Source organism: Anabrus simplex, chromosome 2, assembly GCF_040414725.1.
Source record: "Anabrus simplex isolate iqAnaSimp1 chromosome 2, ASM4041472v1, whole genome shotgun sequence".
NCBI lineage: Eukaryota > Metazoa > Arthropoda > Insecta > Orthoptera > Tettigoniidae > Anabrus > Anabrus simplex.
Genome location: NC_090266.1, coordinates 667,115,561 through 667,139,584, shown reverse-complemented (window position 1 = coordinate 667,139,584; position 24,024 = coordinate 667,115,561). Strand labels below are relative to the sequence as shown.

Genomic DNA, 24,024 nt, shown 5'->3' with positions numbered 1-24,024 from the left:
GGCAGGAGGATAATTAAGAAATCCACACCCAGTGCACCTCCCTATGAAGTTGTCCTTCAGAAGCTCATCGATAGACAGTGTAAAGTGAGCAAGTACACTGTCCTGCTGACACAAAACCTAATCCATAACCCTTTCGTGAGTCAGTTGGAGTATTAACCAATCCAAGCATTCATAAATAAGATGCTCCAATAACAGTCCCCTAAAAAATACAGCTGTATCACTTAACTGGCTGCAACCCCTGCTCAAAACAAAGCATATGGTGAATTGTTTACCAACTGTGAAAGTCACATTTTCTTCTGTCCAGAAAACATTAATGTGGTTACATATGCTGTGGTAGATCACACATTGGTCTGCAAACAGGACAGTTTCTCAAAAATCAGCTGAGGGAAAATGCTGAGGGAATAAAGCACATACTTCTTGTCCAGATATGATTAACTGAATTCACTGACATAAACAGACCAAAAAGTCTTCATAGGCTGATGAAATGCTGAACCTTGAATACCTAATTCCGATGCTCATTTGCAGACTCACTGACAAGGTGACCGTATGGCAACCTTAACCATAATAATTTAATCTAATCTCTTGACTGGTCGGTCACTGATGTTGCCAGAATGAAATGTTAATTTCTCCCAAGCTAATGATGTCGGTTTTCTTGGGGGTGGCTCCTGAAATTTTTGTTGAAATGCGTTATACTGTAATTTTTCCATTGTCTGTCCAATTAGAAAAATTTAGAAAAATACCCAAAAGAGAAAAAATTTATTAACAGATTATACCTGTTATATTTGTTTCTAATTAATGGTACCTTTTTCAGGTACAATCTGTAAATAAATGTGTTTTTTTAGATATATTTTCTAAATTTATCTTGTGCTGAATTAGTTTCAGCAGACTAAAGAACTTCATAGTTATAAATAGTCTTAATACACATTGTTATCTACACAGAACCCATCACACAAACAACCACCACAGAAACACATAATAGTGAATATAGTACATCCCTTCACATTGGGTTGGCATTGGGAAGGACATCCGGCCGTAAAACTGGGCTTAATTCCCATTAGTGCTGATCACAGATAACTTGGAAAAGGCCTCAACAGAAAGAAAGAAAGAAAGAAAGAAAGAAAGAAAGAAAGAAAGAAAGAAAGAAAGAAAGAAAGAAAGAAAGAAAGAAAGAAAAGATGAATAATTCTATGAAATACTATGAGGTATGGTGACTTATGGCACACCCTGTAGAGGAAATTTGGTGGTGGTGGTGGTGCGATGCTGTGAGAAAGGAATCACTAGTGGTTATTCATGGCAGCATGAACTCACAATCCTACTGCACAATTCTAAATAACGAAATGATTACAATAATGAGGAATTTTTATGGAATGAATCCCTGTTACTTCCAGGATGACAATGGCAGATACCGCATCGCCGCAGCTTACGTAATGGTATGCAGAGAACAATATTAACTAATTGGACTGGCCTGCACACAGTTCCAATTTCAATTCATCGAACACCCTTGTGATAGATTGGATTGACGGGTAAGGTAGGGATATGTACTGTAGCTAACTTCTATGGTCCAACAATATGAGATATTGCAAGAGGAAAAGTACAGCTGTTATAGCAACAAGAGACGACTCCATGAGGTTCTGATATAACTTTTTTTTTTTTTTTTTTTGCAAGTTGCTTTACGTCGCACCGACACAGATAGGTCTTATGGCGATGATGGGACAGGAAAGGGCTAGGAGTAGGAAGGAAGCGGCCATGGCCATAATTAAGGTACAGCTCCAGCATTTGCCTGGTGTGAAAATGGGAAACCACGGAAAACCATCTTCAGGGTTGCCGACAGTGGGATTCGAACCCACTATCTCCCGAATACTGGACGCACTTAAGCGACTGCAGCTATCAAGCTCGGTGTTCTGATAGAACAAAGAACTTCCAGACAAATATTATATACAAGTGCCCAGACACTATTGGCTTTAACAGATGATATAACAAAATTATGCCCTGAAAAAGGTTTCTAGGTACAAAATCTACTGATAAGGATCTTTCAGTTTTAAGTTATCTTAAATGTCAACTAACTGTTTCATGATTCCACCTTGAGCATAGGGAGTATGCAATTATGAAATATTTCTAATTCATGTTATCTACAAGTTCTTAACTGTAAACACCTTACATGCTTATTGGAGATGGCCATAGCACCAACTATATCCAAATTAAAACTCTGGGAAAGTTTTCTTGCTGGTGTGGAGTTATATTTCTCTCCATTTTTCATCTTATAATATTTTAAGATCAACTCCCAGGCATGCATGGGGTTACTGTTTGTGTGGCTCATCTGAGGGAAGCAACCAATGAGGGGCACAACACTGGCACTCTGCCCTACCTGCAATGCAAGAAAAGTACATTAAAGTGGGAAATAAAGACTATAAACTGTGTTCTTATTTACCTTTAATTTCCAAATGATATACTGTATACAGGGTTACTTAGCTGAGTGGTCCACCTCAAATAACTTGCGAACCATTAAAGATATCAACATTCTGTTACGTATAACACATGAGCTGTTGATGTTCAGTGTTCCTTCACCTTCTTCTGACAGCTAGGCATTCACTGACTGTACCCGTAAATACACTATGATACTCTGTATAATATAAAATTTTTCATATTGCCATGGAAAACAGGAAAAGGAAAAAACAAATGTGCAAATTTTTCTAAGGGACAACATTATTATCCAGACATGACATTAAACCATGCAGGACTGAGCAAGTTGGCTGCGTGGTAAGGGTCGCTCAGCGGTTACCTTGCATCGAGCATCATATTTATCTACAATAGTAATGAATCCACAATAATTTAATAAAAAATCACTATCATATATGAGATAGGCCTATATGATATTATGCTTCTTTCTTTCTTTCCTTCTTTCTTTCTTAATCCATTTACCCTACAGAGTTAGTTTTTCCCTTGGACTCAGCGAGGGATCCCACCTCTACCGCCTCAGGGCAGTGTCCTGGAGCTTGAGACTTTAGGTCGGGGGATACAACTGGGCAGAAAGACCAGTACCTTACCCAGGCGGCCTCACCTACTATGTTGAACAGGGGCCTTGTGTGGGGCTAGGAAAATTGAAAGGGGTAGACAAGGAAGAGGGAAGGAAGCGGCCGTGGCCTTAAGTTAGGTGCCATTCCGGCATTTGCCTGTAGAGGTGGGGAAACCACAGAAAACCACTTAGAGGATAGCTGAAGCGAGAATCGAAACCCTCTCTACTCAGTTGACCTCCCAAGACTGAGTGGACCCCGTTCCAGCACACGTACCACTTTTCAAATTTTGAGGGAGAGCCGGGAATCGGACCCAGGTCTCCGGGGGGGGTGGCAGCTAATCACATCAACCAATACACCACAGAGGCTGACATATTATACTTTATGGAAGTAAATATACAGTGTACTTGTTTTAAATTTATTTCATTCAGGTTGTTTCATGATATGAAATGAAAAGGTATGAAAATGCATCATATAATTATTTTCTCTTTTGTGGTTTAACATAAGCAATGAAATTCCATAGACAGGTGGCTATACCTATAATGAAACTTCTCCTGAGATGTGAATAATAATAATAATAATAATAATAATAATAATAATAATAATAATAATAATAATAATAATAATAATAATAATAATAATAACAACAACATACATACTTTAGCATTATGGACTGTTATTCCTTTCAGCGTTCAATCTGCAAGCCTCTGTGAATTTGCTAAACACCACCACAATCCTCGTATTTGAAACTAATATTTTTATTTTTTTGTTTACAATTTGTTTTACATCGCACCGACACAGATAGGTCTTATGGCGACGATGGGATAGGAAAGGTCTAGGAGTGGAAAGGAAGCGGCCGTGGCCTTAAGGTCCATTTGCATGGTGTGAAAATGGGAAACCTCAGAAAACCATCTCCAGGGCTGCCAACAGTGGGGCTTGAACTCACTATCTCCTGGATGCAAGCTCACCGCTGCGTGCCCCTGACCGCACTGCCAACTCGCCTGGTGCAAATAATAATAATAATAATAATAATAATAATAATAATAATAATAATAATAATAATAATAATAATAATAATAATAATAATAATAATAATAATAATAATAATAATAATAATAATAATAATAATAAATGTCCCAAAATTTCATCAAAATCAATCTCTCTAAGTTTAATAAAGCATGATAATTGGGTTGTATACCTTCCCACTGACTTGAAATCAATCAGCTGTTTTCTACTATAATATATCCACACCTAAGCATTTCATCAATACACACAGCAATACATACACTTGTTATAAAAAAGCATACAATAGTAATAAATCTTACACAAATATACCTGAGACTAGAAAGTTCCCCAATAACACTTGAACATATTGTACATAACAAAGATAAAAATACATGGTAAAACATGGTTCCTCTTCTTAATACACTTTGTTAGTCCGTAATTAGAACATAATTTCCAAATGCTGTATATAACATGCAAAAAGTATCCACTACGGAAAACCTCTCAGCTTCTACATTTAACATATCAAATAAATTAATTCTGAATTGTACGTAATAATGTATGTCTCTGGGTTGTGATCTCTGTCTCAGTGAAATAACATACTGTAGTTCGTAAGTATCAGTTTACAATGCATTAAGTCTACAACATACACACTTTGAGAATATTAAAGTTTGTACTTTCTATCACTAATCTTCAAATAAATAAGTGCAAATTATTGCAGTAGCTTAGTATAAAGTTTATCAATATGGTGCTCAGAAAAATGCTTTGAACACTATGCAAATATATGAATGATGAAGTTAATTGAATGAACAGTTTGAGACTGAATAAATGGCATTAAGTAGAGTATTGAGGAACAAATGAAAATATAGTCTGCATGGGGACACAGTAATCTTAGGATTTTGAACAGCTATGAAAGAATGAAAAGCAACAACAATAACAATGGATAAATGACAAACAACTGAGAAAGGAACACGAATGAATGCAGAACAATGCAACAGCAATGAATGCAGACACAGCTAGGTAACAACAAGGAACACGAATGAATGCAGAACAACGCAACAGCAATTAATGCAGACACAACTAGGTTACAACTGAAAAGAGCGAAGAGCAGCCAGTAGAAGATAATATACAGTCGCCTGGGTAGTAGAGGAGTTGCTATGGTAACGATTACATCACTGGCTCTGCTGGCGAAAACCCCTTCGCCCATGCCTCACCAGGCATGTGAATTCTTCTGATTTCCGAACAATATAGGTATGACGTAGATCGCACCCGCATCCTGTCGGGGTGTGAGAAAAGCAGCAGAGAAAGAAGAAGAAGGAGGAGAAGAAGAAAAAACATGAATGAACAAAAAAGGAAGGCCTAGCTAGCATGGGGGGTACAGTGGTTAAAATTACAATGAATGTTTGAAAGTAATGGTGCTGCTAGAAGTTTTGATGTATCTTTCTAACTCAAAGTTATGTCACACTTAAGTAGCTGTGCAATGTTATCTTCTTTTGTTTTGGATTGAACAAACTTTCTTGACACATTGTTGTAGCCACATTGCCTTAAGACATAAAAGTGGATGGAAGTGTGGTCTTTTGATATGCTGCTATAAGAAATTTGATGAGATGACTTAATATTCCATATGTAGAAATGGGATAATAGTATTAGATCAATTTCAGTAGGAGGGAATGTGGATCATTTTCTTTTCAGAATACAACATTAGGAATAGATTTAACATAAGTATTAAGATATGCGAGTACAAGGTTTGAATTAATTTCTCTTAATTTACAAGTACATGAGAACTCTGTGAACTCTGATATTCTTGCTTAGGGAACTTATTTGTAAATCCAGTGCTATGCTGAAGTTTTAATGGTGACTGATATAACAGATGCTGTGAATTTGACAATCAGTCAGGAGCTTCATCTACATCTGGTAGTATTCGAATGTGTAGGAACATTCCTTTGTTAATGCATAATCACTGAATGATGTTTGGGGGATTTTGTTCACGTTGCCATATTCGATGGTTCGTGGTGTGGGTTACTGTAGTCACGTCTTAGTTCGTGAACCATGGGCAATGGCTGAGTGGCAGTGTTGCCAACTTAGCGGATTTTCCGCTAAATTCGGCGGAATTAGAAGACTGATGGCGGAGAAATATATCATTTAGTGGACAGCGGATTTTTTGGTGGAATTCTAGATTTATTATAGCGGAATTTAGCGTTTTTACCATTTTACATTTAAAAAAATGTACTCTAGTCTGAGCTACTCCGTATTTCTTGTCAGGAGCTAGCAGTAACAGGAGGAAAACTTGCTATTTGGATTTGATATGAGATCATGGTATCATAAATTTGTAATGCGTGGGGAAAGGATACTTATCTCTTAGTTGACGAATGATGACAGATAATGAAACTGTGAGAGATTAGCATTTATATTTATGCTATGAAGGAGGACCGTTTGAACTGGCCTGTTCTGTGTGTGGCCCTTGAGGTAGGGGATTCACCTAGTTTGCACCCAGCACTAAAATGCCTACAAGTTTTAGCTCGCCGGCTCGCAGGCAGGGGGTTAACCCCAGTGAAACTCGCAGATCAGGTGAGTGCAGACATTTACTTTTATTATTATTATTGCTCATTATTTGAGATGAGATTTCTTGGCGGAATTTTAGTAGTATTTAGCGGATCTTGAAAATATAAGTTGGCAACACTGCTGAGTGGCCTAGTAAGTGGTCCTGAGAGTCGGGATACCAGTTGCTTTGGAATGGGAGTGGACATCTTGGACATATTCTGAGTCATGGCCCTCCTTGTGCTCAGGCGGCTAGGACTATACAATTCACCGGTAGTCCATACCCGTTAGAGGAGAGATCCTCACTTGGACTATGTGCAAGTAGGGTAGCATCCTGCTTCATGAATTTACCGAGCTCAGAACATTTTAAGCAAGCCTCGGACCTATGGGAGTAACGGAGTCCCACTCCCATTCGACAGGCGAGGGACTCCTTGGAAACAACTTGGCAAACGAAATGGAATTCGATGGGGGGCTATCAATATTAATGGGGCTTATGGAAGAAAGAAAGTAGAACTGGCTGAGTCAGCAAAGAGGATGCATCTGGATGTGCTAGGAGAAAGTGATACTCGGGTAAGGGGAAATAATGAGGATGAGATAGGAGATTATAAAGTGTACTTGACGGGTGTTAGAAAGGGAAGAGCAGAGTCTGGGGTAGGGCTCTTTATCAGGAATACCATTGCACGCAACATAGTTTCTGTTAGGCACGTAAATGAGCAAATGATGTAGGTAGATTTGTCAGTTGGAGGAATTAGGACTAGAATTGTCTCCGTGTATTCACCATGTGAGCGTGCAGATGAGGATGAAGTTGACAAGTTTTATGAAGCATTGAGTGACATCGTGGTCAGGGTCAATAGCAAGCATAGAATAGTGCTAAAGGGCGATTTCAATGCGAGAGTTGGGAATAGAACTGAAGGTTACGAAAGGGTGATTGGTAAATGTGGGGAAGATATGGAAGCTAATGGAAATGGAAAGCGTTTGCTGGACTTCTGTGCTAGTATGGGTTTAGCAGTTATGAATACATTCTTCAAGCATAAGGCTATTCACCGCGACACATGGGAGGCTAGGGGTACCAGATCCATAACAGACTATATCTTAACAGACTTCGAATTCAGGAAATCTGTTAGGAATGTACGAGTTTTCCAGGGATTTTTTGATGATACAAACCACTATCTGATCTGTAGTGAACTAAGAATCTCTAGGCCTAGGGTAGAGAAAGTGAAATCTGTCTGCAAGCGAATAAGGGTAGAAAATATCCAGGATGAGGAAATTAGACAGAAGTACATGGATATGATTAGTGAGAAGTTTCGAACAGTAGACCGTAAGCAGGTTCAGGATATAGAAAGAGAATGGGTGGCATACAGGGATGCTGTAGTAGAAACAGCAAGGGAATGCCTAGGAACAACTGTGTGTAAAGATGGGAAAAGGCGAACATCGTGGTGGAATGATGAAGTGAGAGCAGCTTGTAAATGTAAAAAGAAGGCTTATCAGAAATTGCTCCAAACAAGGGCTGAGGCAGACAGGGATTTGCACGTAGATGAAAGAAACAGAGTGAAACAAATAGTTGTTGAATCCAAAAAGAAGTCATGGGAAGATTTTGGTAATAATCTGGAAAGGCTAGGTCAGGCAGCAGGGAAACCTTTCTGGACAGTAATAAAGAATCTTAGGCAGGGAGGAAAAAAAAAAAAGGAAATGAACAGTGTTTTGAGTAATTCAGGTGAACTCAAAATAGATCCCAGGGAATCACTGGAGAGGTGGAGGGAATATTTTGAACATCTTCTCAGTGTAAAAGGAAATCATTCTGGTGTGTTGCGAACAGCCAAGCTCATGGGAAGGAGGAAAATGATGATGGTGAAATTACGCTTGAGGAAGTGGAAAGGATGGTAAATAAACTTCATTGTCATAAAGCAGCAGGAATAGATGAAATTAGACCTGAAATGGTGAAGTATAGTGGGAAGGCAGGGATGAAATGGCTTCACAGAGTAGTAAGATTAGCATGGAGTGTTGGTAAGGTACCTTCAGATTGGACAAAAGCAGTAATTGCACCTATCTATAAGCAAGGGAACAGGAAGGATTGCAACAACTATCGAGGTATCTCATTGATTAGTATACCAAGCAAAGTATTCACTGGCATCTTGGAAGGGAGGGTGCGATCAGTCGTTGAGAGGAAGTTGGATGAAAACCAGTGTGGTTTCAGACTACAGAGAGGCTGTCAGGATCAGATTTTCAGTATGCACCAGGTAACTGAAAAATGCTATGAGAGGAATAGGCAGTTGTGTTTATGTTTCGTAGATCTAGAGAAAGCATATGACAGGGTACCGAGGGAAAAGATGTTCACCATACTGGGGGACTAGGGAATTAAAGGCAGATTATTAAAATCAATCAAAGGCATTTATGTTGACAATTGGGCTTCAGTGAGAATTGATGGTAGAATGAGTTCTTGGTTCAGGGTACTTACAGGGGTTAGACAAGGCTGTAATCTTTCATCTTTGCTGTTCGTAGTTTACATGAAACATCTGCTGAAAGATATAAAATGGCAGGGAGGGATTCAGTTAGGTGGAAGTGTAGTAAGCAGTCTGGCCTATGCTGACGACTTGGTCTTAATGAATGGCAGATTGTGCCGAAAGCATGCAGTCTAATATTTTGGAACTTGAAAATAGGTGCAATGAGTATGGTATGAAAATTAGCCTCTCGAAGACTAAACTCATGTCAGTAGGTAAGAAATTCAACAGAACTGAATGTCAGCTTGGTGATACAAAGCTAGAACAGGTAGATAATTTCAAGTATTTAGGTTGTGTGTTCTCCCAGTAAGTGAGATTGAATCAAGGTGTCCTAAAGCTAATGCAGTGAGCTCGCAGTTGCGATCAACAGTATTCTGTAGGAAGGAAGTCAGCTCCCAGACGATCGGTCTGTTTTCAGACCAAACTTGCTTTACGGGAGCGAAAGCTGGGTGTACTCAGGATATCTTATTCATAAGTTAGAAGTAACAGACATGAAAGTAGCAAGAATGATTGCTGGTACAAACAGGTGGGAACAATGGCAGGAGGGTACTCGGAATGAGGAGATAAAGGCTAATTTAGGAATGAACTCGATAGATGAAGCTGTACGCATAAAGCGGCTTCGTTGGTGGGGTCATGTGAGGCGAATGTAGGAGGATAGGTTACCTAGGAGAATAATGGACTCTGTTATGGAGGGTAAGAGAAGTAGAGGTAGACCAAGACGACGATGGCTAGGCTTAGTTTCTAACGATTTAAAGATAAGAGGTATAGAACTAAATGAGGCCACTACACTAGTTGCAAATCGAAGATTGTGGCGACGTTTAGTAAATTCACAGAGGCTTGCAGACTGAACGCTAAAAGGCATAACAGTCTATAATGATTATGTATGTATGTATGTATGTATGTATGTATGCCATATTCGATCTGTTGATGAACACTGTTTGGTATGATTGTTTTAACAGCATCATTTATCTACATCAGAAATTATCTAGGGTTGTGTCTTTTGATGTTCTCGAAGTAATACAAGTGTTATTGTTTCTTTGTACCTTCAGAATATACATGTGTATGCTAATTTATAATATTCTGGTACATTCTTCTTGTCATCTGTGTGGATACAAACCATCAGTTAGGTCACAAATTCACTGTGCAACCACCCCAACTTAAAACTAATCAAAAAATAATAAAAGATGATAACTGAAGCTTTGAACAATGAACAAAATAATGAGAACAGCCCCCAAAATGCATGAAAATGGAAGAAAAAAATAAACCTCCTAGGCCTCCCAAACTTCATACCGCCTGGGTCAGAAAAACAACAAGAGTTGAACAAGGGAAGTCAGATAGGAAAGGAAACCCATTCTATATCTGTTTTAACTGTACTGTTAACTACTTTTATATTAAACTAGCGAATGTACCCGTGCTTCGCTACGGTATTCTACATTGTATTCGAATATCAAAGTAAATAGTGTACATGCAGTAAATAAGATTGTTTTAAAATTTCATGTCTCTTAGCGATATCCGAGAAAGAGCATGGGGAGGTCCCCGTACGTTGTTTCCAATGTAAAGTGTTTGTTACGGATTTGTTATATAACGGCGGACTCACTTGCCTACTGCCATTCACAATCGAGTTGCGAAGTTTACATTATAATTGCAGGCCCCATTGCCTACTACGCGGACAGAATCGATTTGGGGAGTTTTCGTAAAATGGCAGCCCCCCTTTCCTACTTCCAGACAGATTACAGTTGAGGAGTTTCTATTATAATGACAGGCAATTACCCTATCACTCGAAATTGAGTTGTGCAGTCATCACTATAATGCCAGGCCCATTTTCCTACTGGCAGCCAGCTTACTGCCAGTCACACCAAGTTGGTGAGTTTCCATCAAAATAGCAGGCCACTATGCCTAATGCCAGTCACATTTTAGATGAGGACATTTCTTTATAATGGCGGGCACCCTTGCCTACTGCCAAACACAATCGGATAGGGGGGTTTTAAACAAAATTGCATGCTCACTTGCCTTCTGCAAGTCAAATCGAGAAGGGAACTATCCATTACAATTGTAGGCCTTCCTTACTAATGACAGTTACACAGGAGTTGAAGAAGGAACCCTTTCCTACTGCCAGTCAAAGTCGGTATGGGGAGTACTGATTACAATAGCAGACCCACCCTTTCTCGATCGCTAAAAATCGACATCAGTGAATATATATAGATCGACATACGAAAGTATATGCGTGTTCACAATATTGAAGACCTTCATTTGCAGATTAACTGCTACTAAACGTACGTCATATCGACAAAGGATTATACCATAAGACACGCCGGATTTAGTGGCCTAAATGGCTGGCCCTATGATATGTCATCTATTCATGTGTCAGATTGAGTTAGAAACGTGGAACAGGGTAAAGGTTTTGTAAGATTATCTCACATTACATTACTTTTCGGATAATTATGTGACAGCTACATACATAGCATTTGGCTCTCATATGGCTACTGGGTGGGCCAATTTTCGTGAAGAGCTTGATGATTCTGTATTTCATGTAAGTAACTGAAAGTATGAATTATGCATGTGAAAATTCCAAATTAACTTAACATTGATTAATAGAGAAAAATCAAACGTAAAAGGGATACAGGTACGGCAAAAAGTCATAAGACCAAGGTTGTAGATCATTCCAAATTGAACAGAGATTGTGCAATCCGTTATGTGATAGGAATTTCCGAAGGTCTGCACCATCATTAAAATTGCCTGCATATTTCGATATTCTTCGGGGATAAAAAGTGAAAAATTTAATGATCTAGGATGTTTTCCATTCGTTACAGGCTAAAACGTATAATTTTGTCAAATTTCAATTATCTTCTTTTTCTTCTGGCAGATTATGCCGCAATCTGGATTTTGGGCGAGGCGGGTAAAAATTAGGACTTTCAGGAAACTAAACCAAAAATTATGGAGATGGTCATTATTACCCCTTAAACGGAAAGCTGTACGAAAATTTCGCCAAAATAGTCAGTGTAGAGGCACATAGTCGTTACGATTTGATTTATATAGATAAGGAATCTGCTCCATGAAAAACACCTTTTGGGCTATGTCCGCTGGACTTAACCTGCAAAAGTGACCATTTGTGATATCTCCCTTATTAATCCTCCTGACGAAAAAATGCACATGAAAAAAAACGTTTACAGGTGGAATTCCGTCACGTTTGGTCGATTTCCAGTCAGGTTGGTCTTGTTCTGTATATATTGTCGAAGAGTAAAATCACCATTTCGGTTCCCTATAAACCGCCACTCCATTCCGGAACATGAAATGTTATTTACGTTTAAAACCTACCTTTGGACAGGTGGATGCTAAATATAAATTTTGGTTTGAATGTCTTCAGTAGTTTTCAAGTTGTAAGGAATACGCTTAATCGCACCCGCTCGTGAGTTAAGTCCGATGGGACTTGTACAGAAAAACGGTCCGTTAATGATATCTCCCTTATTAATCCTCGTATCGAAATGATGCACATGAGAAAAAAAGGTTTAGAAATTAATTTCTACCAAGGCAGGTAGATTTAAATTAACGTTGTTTGTGTATATTTTGTGGAAGTGCAAAATCACTGTTTTGGTTTCGTATAAACCCCCAGTCAGTTCAGGGATTTAGAAACAATATTTGTCCTAAAACCTATCAAGGACAGGTGTATTCTAAATATGAGTCTTGGTGGAAATACATCCAATAGTTTGTAGCACTCGCATACATACGGCGTAATTAAGGAAGAAAATAATAGTTAAGAAAGTTGAAATTAATAGAAAATGGATAATAACTGAGGACAGCCGGATAACGACAAATATGTAAATGCCAAGTTAATGTATTGGAAAATCAAATGCCCCTCAATAAATTATGCCAGTGTGAGTTATGGATATAATAAAGCGGTAACAGAGGAGAAATTTAGGTCCAGTGATTCCTAGGTAAACAAATAAGAAGAAGATGACTAATGGTGTTATTACTTAATCTATTCGAGGGTGGTTATAACATCCAACGATATTCCGCCAATATCCCGCAGACAGGCCCATTGACGCCTCTCTTGCCTTCTACCCAAGGAACAACCACGAATTTAAAAGCATGATGAGGAAAATGGCAATACGTTACTTCCCTGCTGGCATGCAGTCAGAGACGTTGCCATGGTAACATGTAGGTTCGTTGTCGGTCTGTCGGTCACTCAATGCAGAGCATGATACCAGCGGAAAATTGTAAATTTCTCCGTCATGTGAAGAGTAAGGTAAATTATGAACATAACGAAAGTTGTTTATAATGAAGAGACGTTTCACGTACGGTAAACGAAGTTCACAGAAAATCAATAGTATAAGAGAAAATGGAGGAAAACCAGAATGGTTTTCCTATAAACCCCCGTGTATTCAAAGATTTTAAAATGATATGCATATCGAAACCTTCCCCGGGTTGAGTATACTCTAAATATGAAGTTTGGTTGAGATCTATCCAGCCGTTTCGACGTGATGGTGGAACAGACAAACAGACAGACAAACAAACAGACACGAAACGTAAAAACCTCTGATTCGGTCATTAGTTGACCTAAAACGGATTAATATCTGAAAAATTGGCAAAACAAAAGAAATTACAGACAGCGGACCCCCTACAATTTTATTTATATAGATATGTTAAATACAATTTATCATAGTGAGTTTATGGGCATGGTAGCTATTGGAATGTGAAGGAACTTTGTATGTCAACAGTTCATATATTACAAATAGAGCGTCTTTTGGCTAGCTGGTGTGTGATTCCATTGAACAGGACAGCCTACAGAAGGCATATGAGGCACATTTGAATACAATCCATTTTCTCAAGAAGTACTTGTCTTGTTTCCAAAATAATCACAGTGCTGTATTTGTAGCGAAATGACATTTGAGTCTAGGTGTAGAAAATAGGGTAGTTCCATTTAAAAAAAGTTTAGTACCGTTATCTCACCAGTTTTCCCTGAAAGAGCACTGGAAGTTCAATTACGATTTCCTTGATACCATTAATGAAAGGGAAAAAAGAAAGTCAATATCTTTAACAGTACACGAGTTACGATGGACATCTTATATGATATAATGAACTGATGTTATTTTTCACAGATAATGCAGATCAATATTAAGACAACTAAATTAATCTGAACAATAATTACAGCAACAATAACATATGTCAACATTCATTTGCACTCTTCTGGAACATGGACTATTAATTTCCAATTAATTTGGTCTTTACAGCGTGATAAATTATTTATCATATCACCGACTTTGTTGTAAATATTTCAAGCACCATTTTGTTCAGGCCTGTGATGTAGGAGCCTCTTACCCGGAGGCTCTGGGTTCAATTCCCAGACAGTCTAATGATTTTAATTTGGGACCGAGTGCTGGAAGGGGATTCACTCAGTCTTGTGCGGTCAACTGAAGAGCTGCCTGATACGAGAGGTAGCAGACCCCATCACAGATGTCAAGCAATACAGCTATGCATTTTGGTAAAGTAACCATGTGACACTCCACTATCTGCAGGCCATCTGACTGTGCAGTAGTTGTATTAGCAGGCCAAAGGTCTTAATGGCATATTCGCACCAAGGGGTTCGTTTTGTTTAAATCGATTATATACATATATATATAAAATAAAAGTTTTGTCTGTACACTGCTCAGAATTAAAAAAAGACTGGCATTTCTGCAACGGCCATGTCCACAGTAAGAAGGAAATGCAACTTTTAATTTTCCGTCATCAATGTATGTATGTATGTATGTATGTATGTATGTATGTATGTATGTATGTGCTTTATGAGAAAATGGCAGAACAAAATGTAATGAAAATCGGTAACAATCAGTAAGTGAAGTCGGGGAATAAGGCACTACAATCTAGGCTATATTTTTATTTCACCGGTTGTAATGGTAGCTTAGGGGAAGGATTAAAATTTAATACTCAAACATCTATGTTATTAGTGGTCCTACGATAAACACTACATATAAAAGTTATAGAAAATAACATTTTTGATCATTTTTGTCTAATACAGTTTTACCATACCAGCTATGATAACAGAGATGTTCATGAATTTAGACTTTTGTTGCTTAGTCCAAATCAACACCAAGCCAAGAGAAAACGGCTAAAGAAAATTTAATGAAAATTGATATACTGTATAAAGTTGTAGAATAAGGCACTACAGTCTAGGCCATAAATAATTTTATTCATGACTAGCAGTCACCTGCGGCTTCGCTTGCGTGGATTTTGAAATTTTATAAAAGTAATCGTTCCTTGGTAATGTACTAAGACATTATCTGAAAATCCCTAAGGTATAAAAACTCTGTGAAAAACTGAGTTTCATTTACCCCAGAAAGTATTCATAGACCATGTTTGGGGCTAAGATGACCATGCGACATAGAACTGTACATGTGAGAAACAGTCTTCTCTAAAGTCGAAAAAAAATATAAAAAAATAAATAAGAACGTTTCTTTATTTTTAAAGGAGATTTCAAATACCTATTTCCACGCCTGTAACATCCTCAGTTTTTGAGATATAAGTATCCCCATAAAAGTAATTCAACTTTCTTATCAGTCTTTCCCCTACCTCCACCTAAGTGGATTTTCCAAAAATGAAAAAAAATGTGTATCTTTATTTTTAAAGGAGATTCCAAATACCAAAAAATATTTAAAATTAAATAAAAAAATATTTTTTCACCCCCCCTCCAATAAGAGGATTTTCCAAAAACAAGAAAATACGTATTTCCTTATTTTTAAAGGAGATTCCAAATACCAACTTTCATGTAAACTGGTAAGTTTCTGAGACATAGATACACACATTTCAAAAATTCATCCCACTTAGCGATGGAACATCAAAAAATCCTTCCTTAGTGAGCACCTACACTATAATATAAAAGTAGCCCCAAAATGTTATTTCTTTATGTCAGTCAGTCAGTCAGTCAGTCAGTCAATCAATCAATCAATCAATCAATCAATCAATCAATCAATCAATCAATCAATCAATCAATCAATCAATCAATCAATCAATCAATCAATCAATCAATCTCCATTTGGGTCTGTCACCCATGTGGCAGATTCCCTATCAATTATTTACCTAGTTTTTTCTTAAACATTTTCAAAGAACTTGGAAATTTATCAAACATTTCCCTTGATAATTTATTCCAATCCCTTACTCCTCGTCCCATAAACTTTCCCGAATTTTTCCTCTTGAATTCCAACTTTACCCTCATATTATGATCTTTCCTACTCCTGAAAAGCTCCGCTCAAGCTTATTCATCTACTTATGTCATTCCATGCCAACTCTCCACTGACAGCTTGAAACACACCAAATATTAGTTCTTAATTAAGCTGCATCAATATGGACCTATATAATGAAATTTGTACATTGTAACACACCACATAGTTGAGCATCTCATCTCCTTACTCTAAAGTCTTCCCAGCCCAAATTTTGCAACACTTTTGTAACACTACTCTTTTGTCAGAAATCACCCAGAACAAATTGTGCTGCTTTCCTTTGAATTTTTTCCAGTTCTTGTATCAAGCAGACCTTGTAGTATCTTGGATCAACTGTGATAGACACAAGAAGTTGTGAAGTAGAAATTAGAAGACAAGAGTTGTTATGAAGAAACACCCAGGATCTGGAAGTAACAAACAATAAAAATATCCAACTTGTTGAAGCTGTTGTTTTCTCTGCATTTCTATATTATTGTGAAATATGGAACCTAAAGGCCAAGGACAAACAACGCATCGATGCGATCAAGATGTAGTGTTGACGTAGAATGCTGGGTGTAAAGTGGACTGCAGGAAGAACAAATATATCCATCATTAAGCAACTCAAAATGTAAAAATCTCGTTCTTCCTGTGTCAATCAAGAGATCCCTCAGTTCTTCGGGCATATCATGAGAAAAAATGGAGAAAATCTTAAGAAAGAAATGCTGTAGCTTGTGATGATGATACTTAAGTAGGTGCAATCTGACAGATAAATTTGCTGAATAATAATACCTATTCATTTATTTGTGTGCTCTTTTTACACACACCAGAGAAGTTTTGCATCACTCCTGAGTGTCATTTTACTGTGCTGCTATCTTGACCTGTCCTATGCTACAGACTGGGAAGATGACCCTTAAGATGTTTGTAAACCCAAGGGCAGAATGCCATGCATAGATGGGAGGCAGTATTTCAGTTGAAGTTGTAGCACTAGTGAGGAAGCATTAGAGGTGGTGTTCTAAACAGTGTAGTGAGCGTCTAGGATGGCACGACATGCAATTTCAACATGTGAGTGTGTATACATAATCATGCTATGTCAAGAAGGATGGTCAACAAGGGCACTTGCTCGACCATAATCAAAGTGATGAAGTTCGAACATGGAAGTGATAGAGGGAGACAGCAACTGTTAATGACTTGCCTAACACAGGCCATCCAAGGGCTACTGCAGTCGATGACAGTTACCTTTGAATTTCAGCCCGGAAGAACCCTGAATGCAATGCCACCATACTGAAAAATGATCTCCGGGAAGCCACAGGTCACTCCATTTCAACTCAAACTGTGAGAAGTAGGTTCCACGAGGTACATCACTCCCAACACCCATGGTGAGGCCCAGCCCTCAAACCTAGATATCATGGAGTGCGGTACAGATGTGTCCAACATTATGCTGAATGGTCATTTCAGAATCCGTATAACATCCTTTCACTGATGAGTGTCGCATAAACCTTGTTCCTAACGAGAGTTGGCGAAGTGTTCGGAGGCAGTCTTGTTGGGCTTCACATCTCAGTGTACTCTATTTACACACGCCACATGCAACAAGGTTTCCCTGATGTTTTGGGGTGGCATTATATAGTGGCCACTGTACACCACTCTTAGTCATGCAGGGCAATGTCATGGCTATACGATACAGGGACGACATCCTCCGATCTATAGTGACACTGTATCGCCAGCATTTTGGAGGTGAATGTGGTCTTAATGGACGACAATGTGCGTATCCATCGTGCGCATCTTATTAATGACTTCCTTCATGATCACGATATTGCTCGACTAGAGTGGCCGCCACGTTCCCAGACATGAACACTAATGAACATGCTGGGGTAAATTAAAGAAGGCTGTTTGAGAATGTCACGACTCGCCAACCACTCTGCGACATCTACACCAAATCACCACTGAGAAGTGGGACAATTTGGACCAACATTAGATTGATGAAATAGTGGACAGTATGCCAAAGAGAATTCAGGCATGCATCAATGAAAGGGGATGTGTTACCTGGTATGAAATGTACTGGTGTGTGCTGTATTCAGTAACTCAAATTGAAAAAGCTGTATTGTTTGTTATTCTGTTGGGCAACGAATGATGCTGATATGGTATCTCAGTACGTTTCTCTTTTGTTTTTTTATAAAGAGTCAGAAACCCTTTGGTCCGAGGTGATGCAACACATTTTATATATGTATGAAATATCAACCATTTCTTATCAAAGTGTTCTCTGTAGGAGCAAAAGTATAATTCTTTCCCACTTAAAAAAGTATGTATTAGCGAAAGATTTATACTAAAATTTAAAAAACTTTATGAACATATACCTTACAAAATTATGTAAAAAGACAACATTAGGTAGGTACTTATGAAAAAAATTAAAACATAATTAAAAAGTTATTTCATGACGACAGACTTGAAGAATCAAGTGATAATCCTGAATTTGAATTTATTGGTTAGAATTTGCTACTGAGGCAATGAGCACCCACATTGAAAACAATACACAGAACAATTATTATTACAGAAAAAAGGGAGAAAATTAAAATATGAAGTTTGAAAACTGAATAACATACACTTAACACGTTCCGTGCGGTTCGGGTCACCATGTGCCCCGAAACATGTTACTCTTATCCGTCGGTGCGAACTTCCCAGAATTGCGAAGTAAGTAACTACGTCCTAGTTACGAATTTCCGTTAACTAATGGCAACATAGTGTTCCAATTGAAGCAAAGGATCGAGGCATACTGCTAGTTTTGATCGGCCCACCGGTGACCCGAAGGAAGTTTTTTTCATCTTCCGTTCATATCGCATCGGGTCACCCTGAGTCCCGATTGTTGTCTGACCTATATTTTTACGCGGGAATCGCTTAGCGCGGTTACGGTGAATGAAGCCTAGAGTGTTGCTGTCCGCAGATGGTAGATTGTTGTTTAAGGAGTACCACCCTTCTGATATCTGCTTTCTACATTGCTCTTAGGAAAGCCAATAGAGGTTATTGGAGTTATTGGAATAGTTATTGACATATTTACTATCTTCCGTATATAATATTTACAAGCAATTTCACGTCCTTTTTTAGGTATGGAGCTTTCACATTCTGACACACCGGCGGCACGGAAAAGAAAGAGGGTTAGGACAGCACTGGGGTGGGCCTATATTACGTTCCGTGCGGTTCGGGTCACCATGTGCCCCGAAACATGTTACTCTTATCCGTCGGTGCAAACTTCCCAGAATTGCGAAGTAAGTAACTACGTCCTAGTTACGAATTTCTGTTAACTAATGGCAACATAGTGTTCCAATTGAAGTAAAGGATCGAGGCATACTGCTAGTTTTGATCGGCCCACCGGTGACCCAATTATTTCCGGGGTCATTTCTGTTTCACGCAATTGTTGAATCGGAACACTGTCGCACAGGTAAATACGCTGGAATGTCTCCTCAACAATAACGCACACAACAAGTGCACATGCATGGTTTAGGATGTCATACTAGGGAGTAAACAAAGTCAAATTCGTCAGGTCACCGGTGACCCGAACCGATAATAACTAAAGGCAGCATCGGGTCACCGGTGGGCCGATACGACGTAACATTAAGTCATCGAAATTCACTGCCGCAGGGAACGTGTTAAATGTGCACACTGAAGATTTTAACAAGACCTTTCTAAGAGCATGAACTTTTTCTTAATAAGAACATTTTAACATTCATAACATCATTCTTGCTTCAATTTTAAATGTTTTTAACTATGATATATACTCGTATGTGTCAATTTTTAGCAATCTACTAAAGATTATCCAATTAGGATCAAAACATGTAGGCCTATATATGTGACAAATATAAAATTTAAGTTCTTTAAATTCATATTATACCATAATGTACTGAACAGGGAGGATACTGTTTAAAAAGCCAAAGAAGAAGATACTCATAATAATAAAACACTGTTATAGTGATTTAAGGATTATTAGTCATGAAAATTCTGGCTACTGTTCCATTTATGGCATTTATTTCATAGCGGTACATAGCAGTTCTGACCATGTGGCTTTCTCATGTTGAGAGCGATTTAAATCTGATTTATACGCTGGCGCGTGTGACCATTATTACTTAAAATATAATGTTTTTATCTGCTCCTACAGATTTTGTTTTTGGAAGCAACCCCCATCTCAAAACAAAAATCCTAACCCTCATCAAAAAAATCCTGGGTACAGTTATTTCTGTCATGTGTAGAAAAGCTGTATTTGTCACTTCAGTTAACTGAAGGAGAGAAAGGTTATTAATAAACGAGTTTTACGCAAGGCAAAACGTACTAATAATGAACAGGCAGTGAAAAAGTTCAGTATTTCAGAGTGTAACATATGATGTAGGTGGAAAGATGAAAAAAAGTCTAAGGCTACAGGTTGATCGGCATAATTCAACATAACAATTTTTATGAAAATGAATGCAACGTTTTATTCCGTTCATCCTGCCTACGCCAACGTCAAATAATGCAGTTATCTATGCATTAAATGAAGTAACTTCCAGTATGTGCCAGCTATACAATGAATTTTTAATATAATTTGCTTTCCTGTAGGGCCAAGATGTGAGCTGTTGTGCATTTTGGAAGAAATTCAGTGTTTTGAAAAGTCATGACAGAATGAAGTATAACATCAAAGGCAATTGTTTCATTACTGATTGCTAGACCATGTCATCAACAGACATGACAGAGAAATAAAATAAATTTGCAATTGACCCGGTTACTCATACACTATGTGTAGGCACTAAAACTTGTGTCCTATGATGAAAGATCAATGCCATGATACGCTAGTCTGTGTTGTGACCTAGAGAACAGCTTTGTACTTTGATACTTTGTTGTAAGTTCTGTAGTATCTAGTCATGTCATATTCCGCACTATTATGTGCATATTTCTTGCGTTACTCAATGGGCAAATGTTACGTTTAAAAATGTCCATCTAGCTGTAGCATAAGGCCGGTACCCAAAGTGAAGCATTGTTTTGAGGCTCAAAGATGGGGAACACTTAATGAAACTAATAGGTTTGGTACTGGATTCATGCACGAGAAACAAAGTGAGGGTTATCCAATAATTCGCAAATGCACCAGCGGTGACATGCAAGTTAAAAGTTTGGGTAACTGAGTTTAAGGCAAGGCTGGGGTGGTGTAGACAAATGATGCAGTGTTTGGGACTGTATTTACAACATCACAATACTATAGTGCATTACCTGCTGGCAGATTATGCCGAGAAATTAGGTCACCTATCAATGGTACATACTAAAACTGAGGAAGGTTCTCAATATTTTACATTTTAAAAACTTTTGTTCTAAGATTTCTTTCTATTGGGCTTACTAATTTATCTAAGTTATAGGAGTGCTTGAATATGTTGCAATTGCATTCATTAATTCTTCATGTAAATAACTTACAGGAATTCAGGGTCAGTTTATATGTGAGGCTGTCTTATATACAGACCAGTACGGTACATCCTTGGCAAGACATGAAACACTAGCAAAAAGGGGCATTGTAGCGAGCATAATTTCAAATTCAGCACCGTCAGTTGATAGCCCGAAGGCCAAGAAGACAGGGGCCATGCATGACTCGTACCTCGTGTTAATGACACCGGTGAGAGGAAAGAACATCTGGCCATATAAATGGGCTTAATCCACACTAGTGCCAACTCCAGGCAATTAGGAAAAGGGTCAGGAAAGAAGAAAAATGGTACAAATATGAGAGAGAGAGAGAGAGATGGAGGTATCTGGGAAGAATTAAAGGTGGAGTAGTTGTTGATAAAACGAGGAAAACTAGGCTGGAATGGTAAGGACACAATGAACAGAATACAGAATGGAATAAAAAATGGAAAGGAAGAGAGGTCAAGGAGAACCCAATTTACAACGGACCTGGTTTAGAACACCATTAGACAACAGGACTTGGACTGGAAAATGATGATGACTGTGAAAGGAAAGGAAGACTGTAAAATGGAGAAGAATATTACCCTCAACCTGGCTGCATCTGGTAGGAGGAAATGTTGATGTAATATTTTATTATACAATGGGTACAAAAATCATGTTACTAAAAAGATAACACAGGAAAAGCAACGTATAGGAATAGGACACCACTGCCTTTTGCGTTCATCAGTTAGAGGCACCAGGCATAATTTAGAAATAAGAAAACAAGTACTCACGGGCATCAAGCCATGTTGCATCAGATCTCGAATGCTAGATGCCAACTGTTTCCTCACAGCATATGTGAGCTGTGCATTGCAAATTAAAATATGTCCATCATCAGAATCAGATGCATATTCACTATCCATCAATTTAACTGGGTTAGCAACTAGTTCCTTTACACGATCCACAGCCATCTCCAATGATGCTCGAAGATCACTGAAAAATAATCAGAGGATTAAATTATGAAGATGGAATCATTTATACCACTGATATATACATATACATATATATATATCTTAATTATACTCTGTTAAACCTTTCAGTGTTAAAACTAAAAGGCTCGATGAATGAACAAAGTACCTCCACAATACTAAATTTGCAATCCGCTCTGTGCTTTGTTTAGTTCCACAACTCTTATTACTAAATCATAAAAACCAAGTCTAATCATTTTTGCCTGGGTCTCCTCTAATTACACAAGAGGGGAAGATGAATATTGACATTCTCCGAGTCGGAACATGGAATGTTAGAAGTTTGCAACATTGTGGTAGGTTAGAAAATCTGAAGAGAGAAATGGATAGACTAAAGTTAGATGTAGTTGCTATAAGTGAAGTATGTTAGCAGAAAGAGCAGGATTTTTGGTCAGGTGACTTCACAATTATCAACACAAAATCAAGCAGGGGAAATGCAGGAGGTGGTTTCATAATCAATAACAAAACAGGGGAGTGGATGAGCTACTATGACCAGCATAGTAAACAAATTATTGTTGTCAAGGTAGACACCGGAGCCAATGTCCACCACAATAGTTCAGGTCTATATGCATACTAGTTCAGCAGATGATCAAAAGAATATATGAAGAGAACGAAGAAAGAAAGGAAGAAAGAAAGGAAGGAAGGGAGGGAAGGAGGAAGTGTGGGAGGGAAGGAGGAAGGGAGGGAGGGAGGGAGGGAGGAAGGGAGGGAGGAAGGAAGGTGGGATCTAGCTAAGATGAAAGAAAAAAGTGGAACACGTTGCACAAGAACTAAACAAAAAGGCTGAAGGATATACAACAGATGAAGAGTGGACAGTCATGAAGAATGAGATCAGTAGGGCTGCTGAGAAAAGGTTACGAAGAAAGGTAAGATCAAGTAAGAATCCATGGATAAATCGGGAGTGACAAACAACGAAAATACAAGAATGCCAAAAATAAGGACAGGAAAGAATACAGGTGATGAAAGAATGAAGTAGAAGTGCAAGACAGCTAAGGAAGAATAGCTGAAAGAGAAATGCAAGGATGTTGAAGATTGTATGCCTGTAAGAAAGGTAGATGCTGCATACAGGAAAGTCTATGAAACCTTTGGACTTCAGTTGGAAGATTGCTTCTAGCGAAAGAAGCCAAGGCAGAAAGATGGCAGGAACATATCCAACAGTTGCATCAAGGTAAAGATGTAGATGATTTGGTTCTGAACAAGACGAGGCCGATGATGACACGGGACAGAATTGAGGAGAGAATTTGACAGAGTAACGAGAGACCTAGATAGGAACAAGGCACCAGGACTTGATAACATACCCTCAGAATTATTAATTGCGTTAGGAGAAACCAGCATGGAGAGGTTATTCCATTTAATGTTTAAGATGTATGATACAGGA

General features: G+C 38.3%; 1 protein-coding gene across 1 annotated transcript in view; it reads right to left on the bottom strand.

Moving 5' to 3' along the window:
* The window catches only part of LOC136863019 (RUN domain-containing protein 1), a 164,597-nt gene that overhangs the window by 34,809 nt on the left and 105,764 nt on the right, over window positions 1-24,024 (bottom strand). Inside the window, exons 9-10 of the mRNA XM_067139325.2 lie at window positions 22,416-22,614; window positions 2,159-2,365 (exon numbers count right to left, since the gene is read on the bottom strand). Coding sequence (XP_066995426.1) covers window positions 2,159-2,365; window positions 22,416-22,614 — 406 coding nt within the window. The remainder of the gene's footprint in view (window positions 1-2,158; window positions 2,366-22,415; window positions 22,615-24,024) is intronic.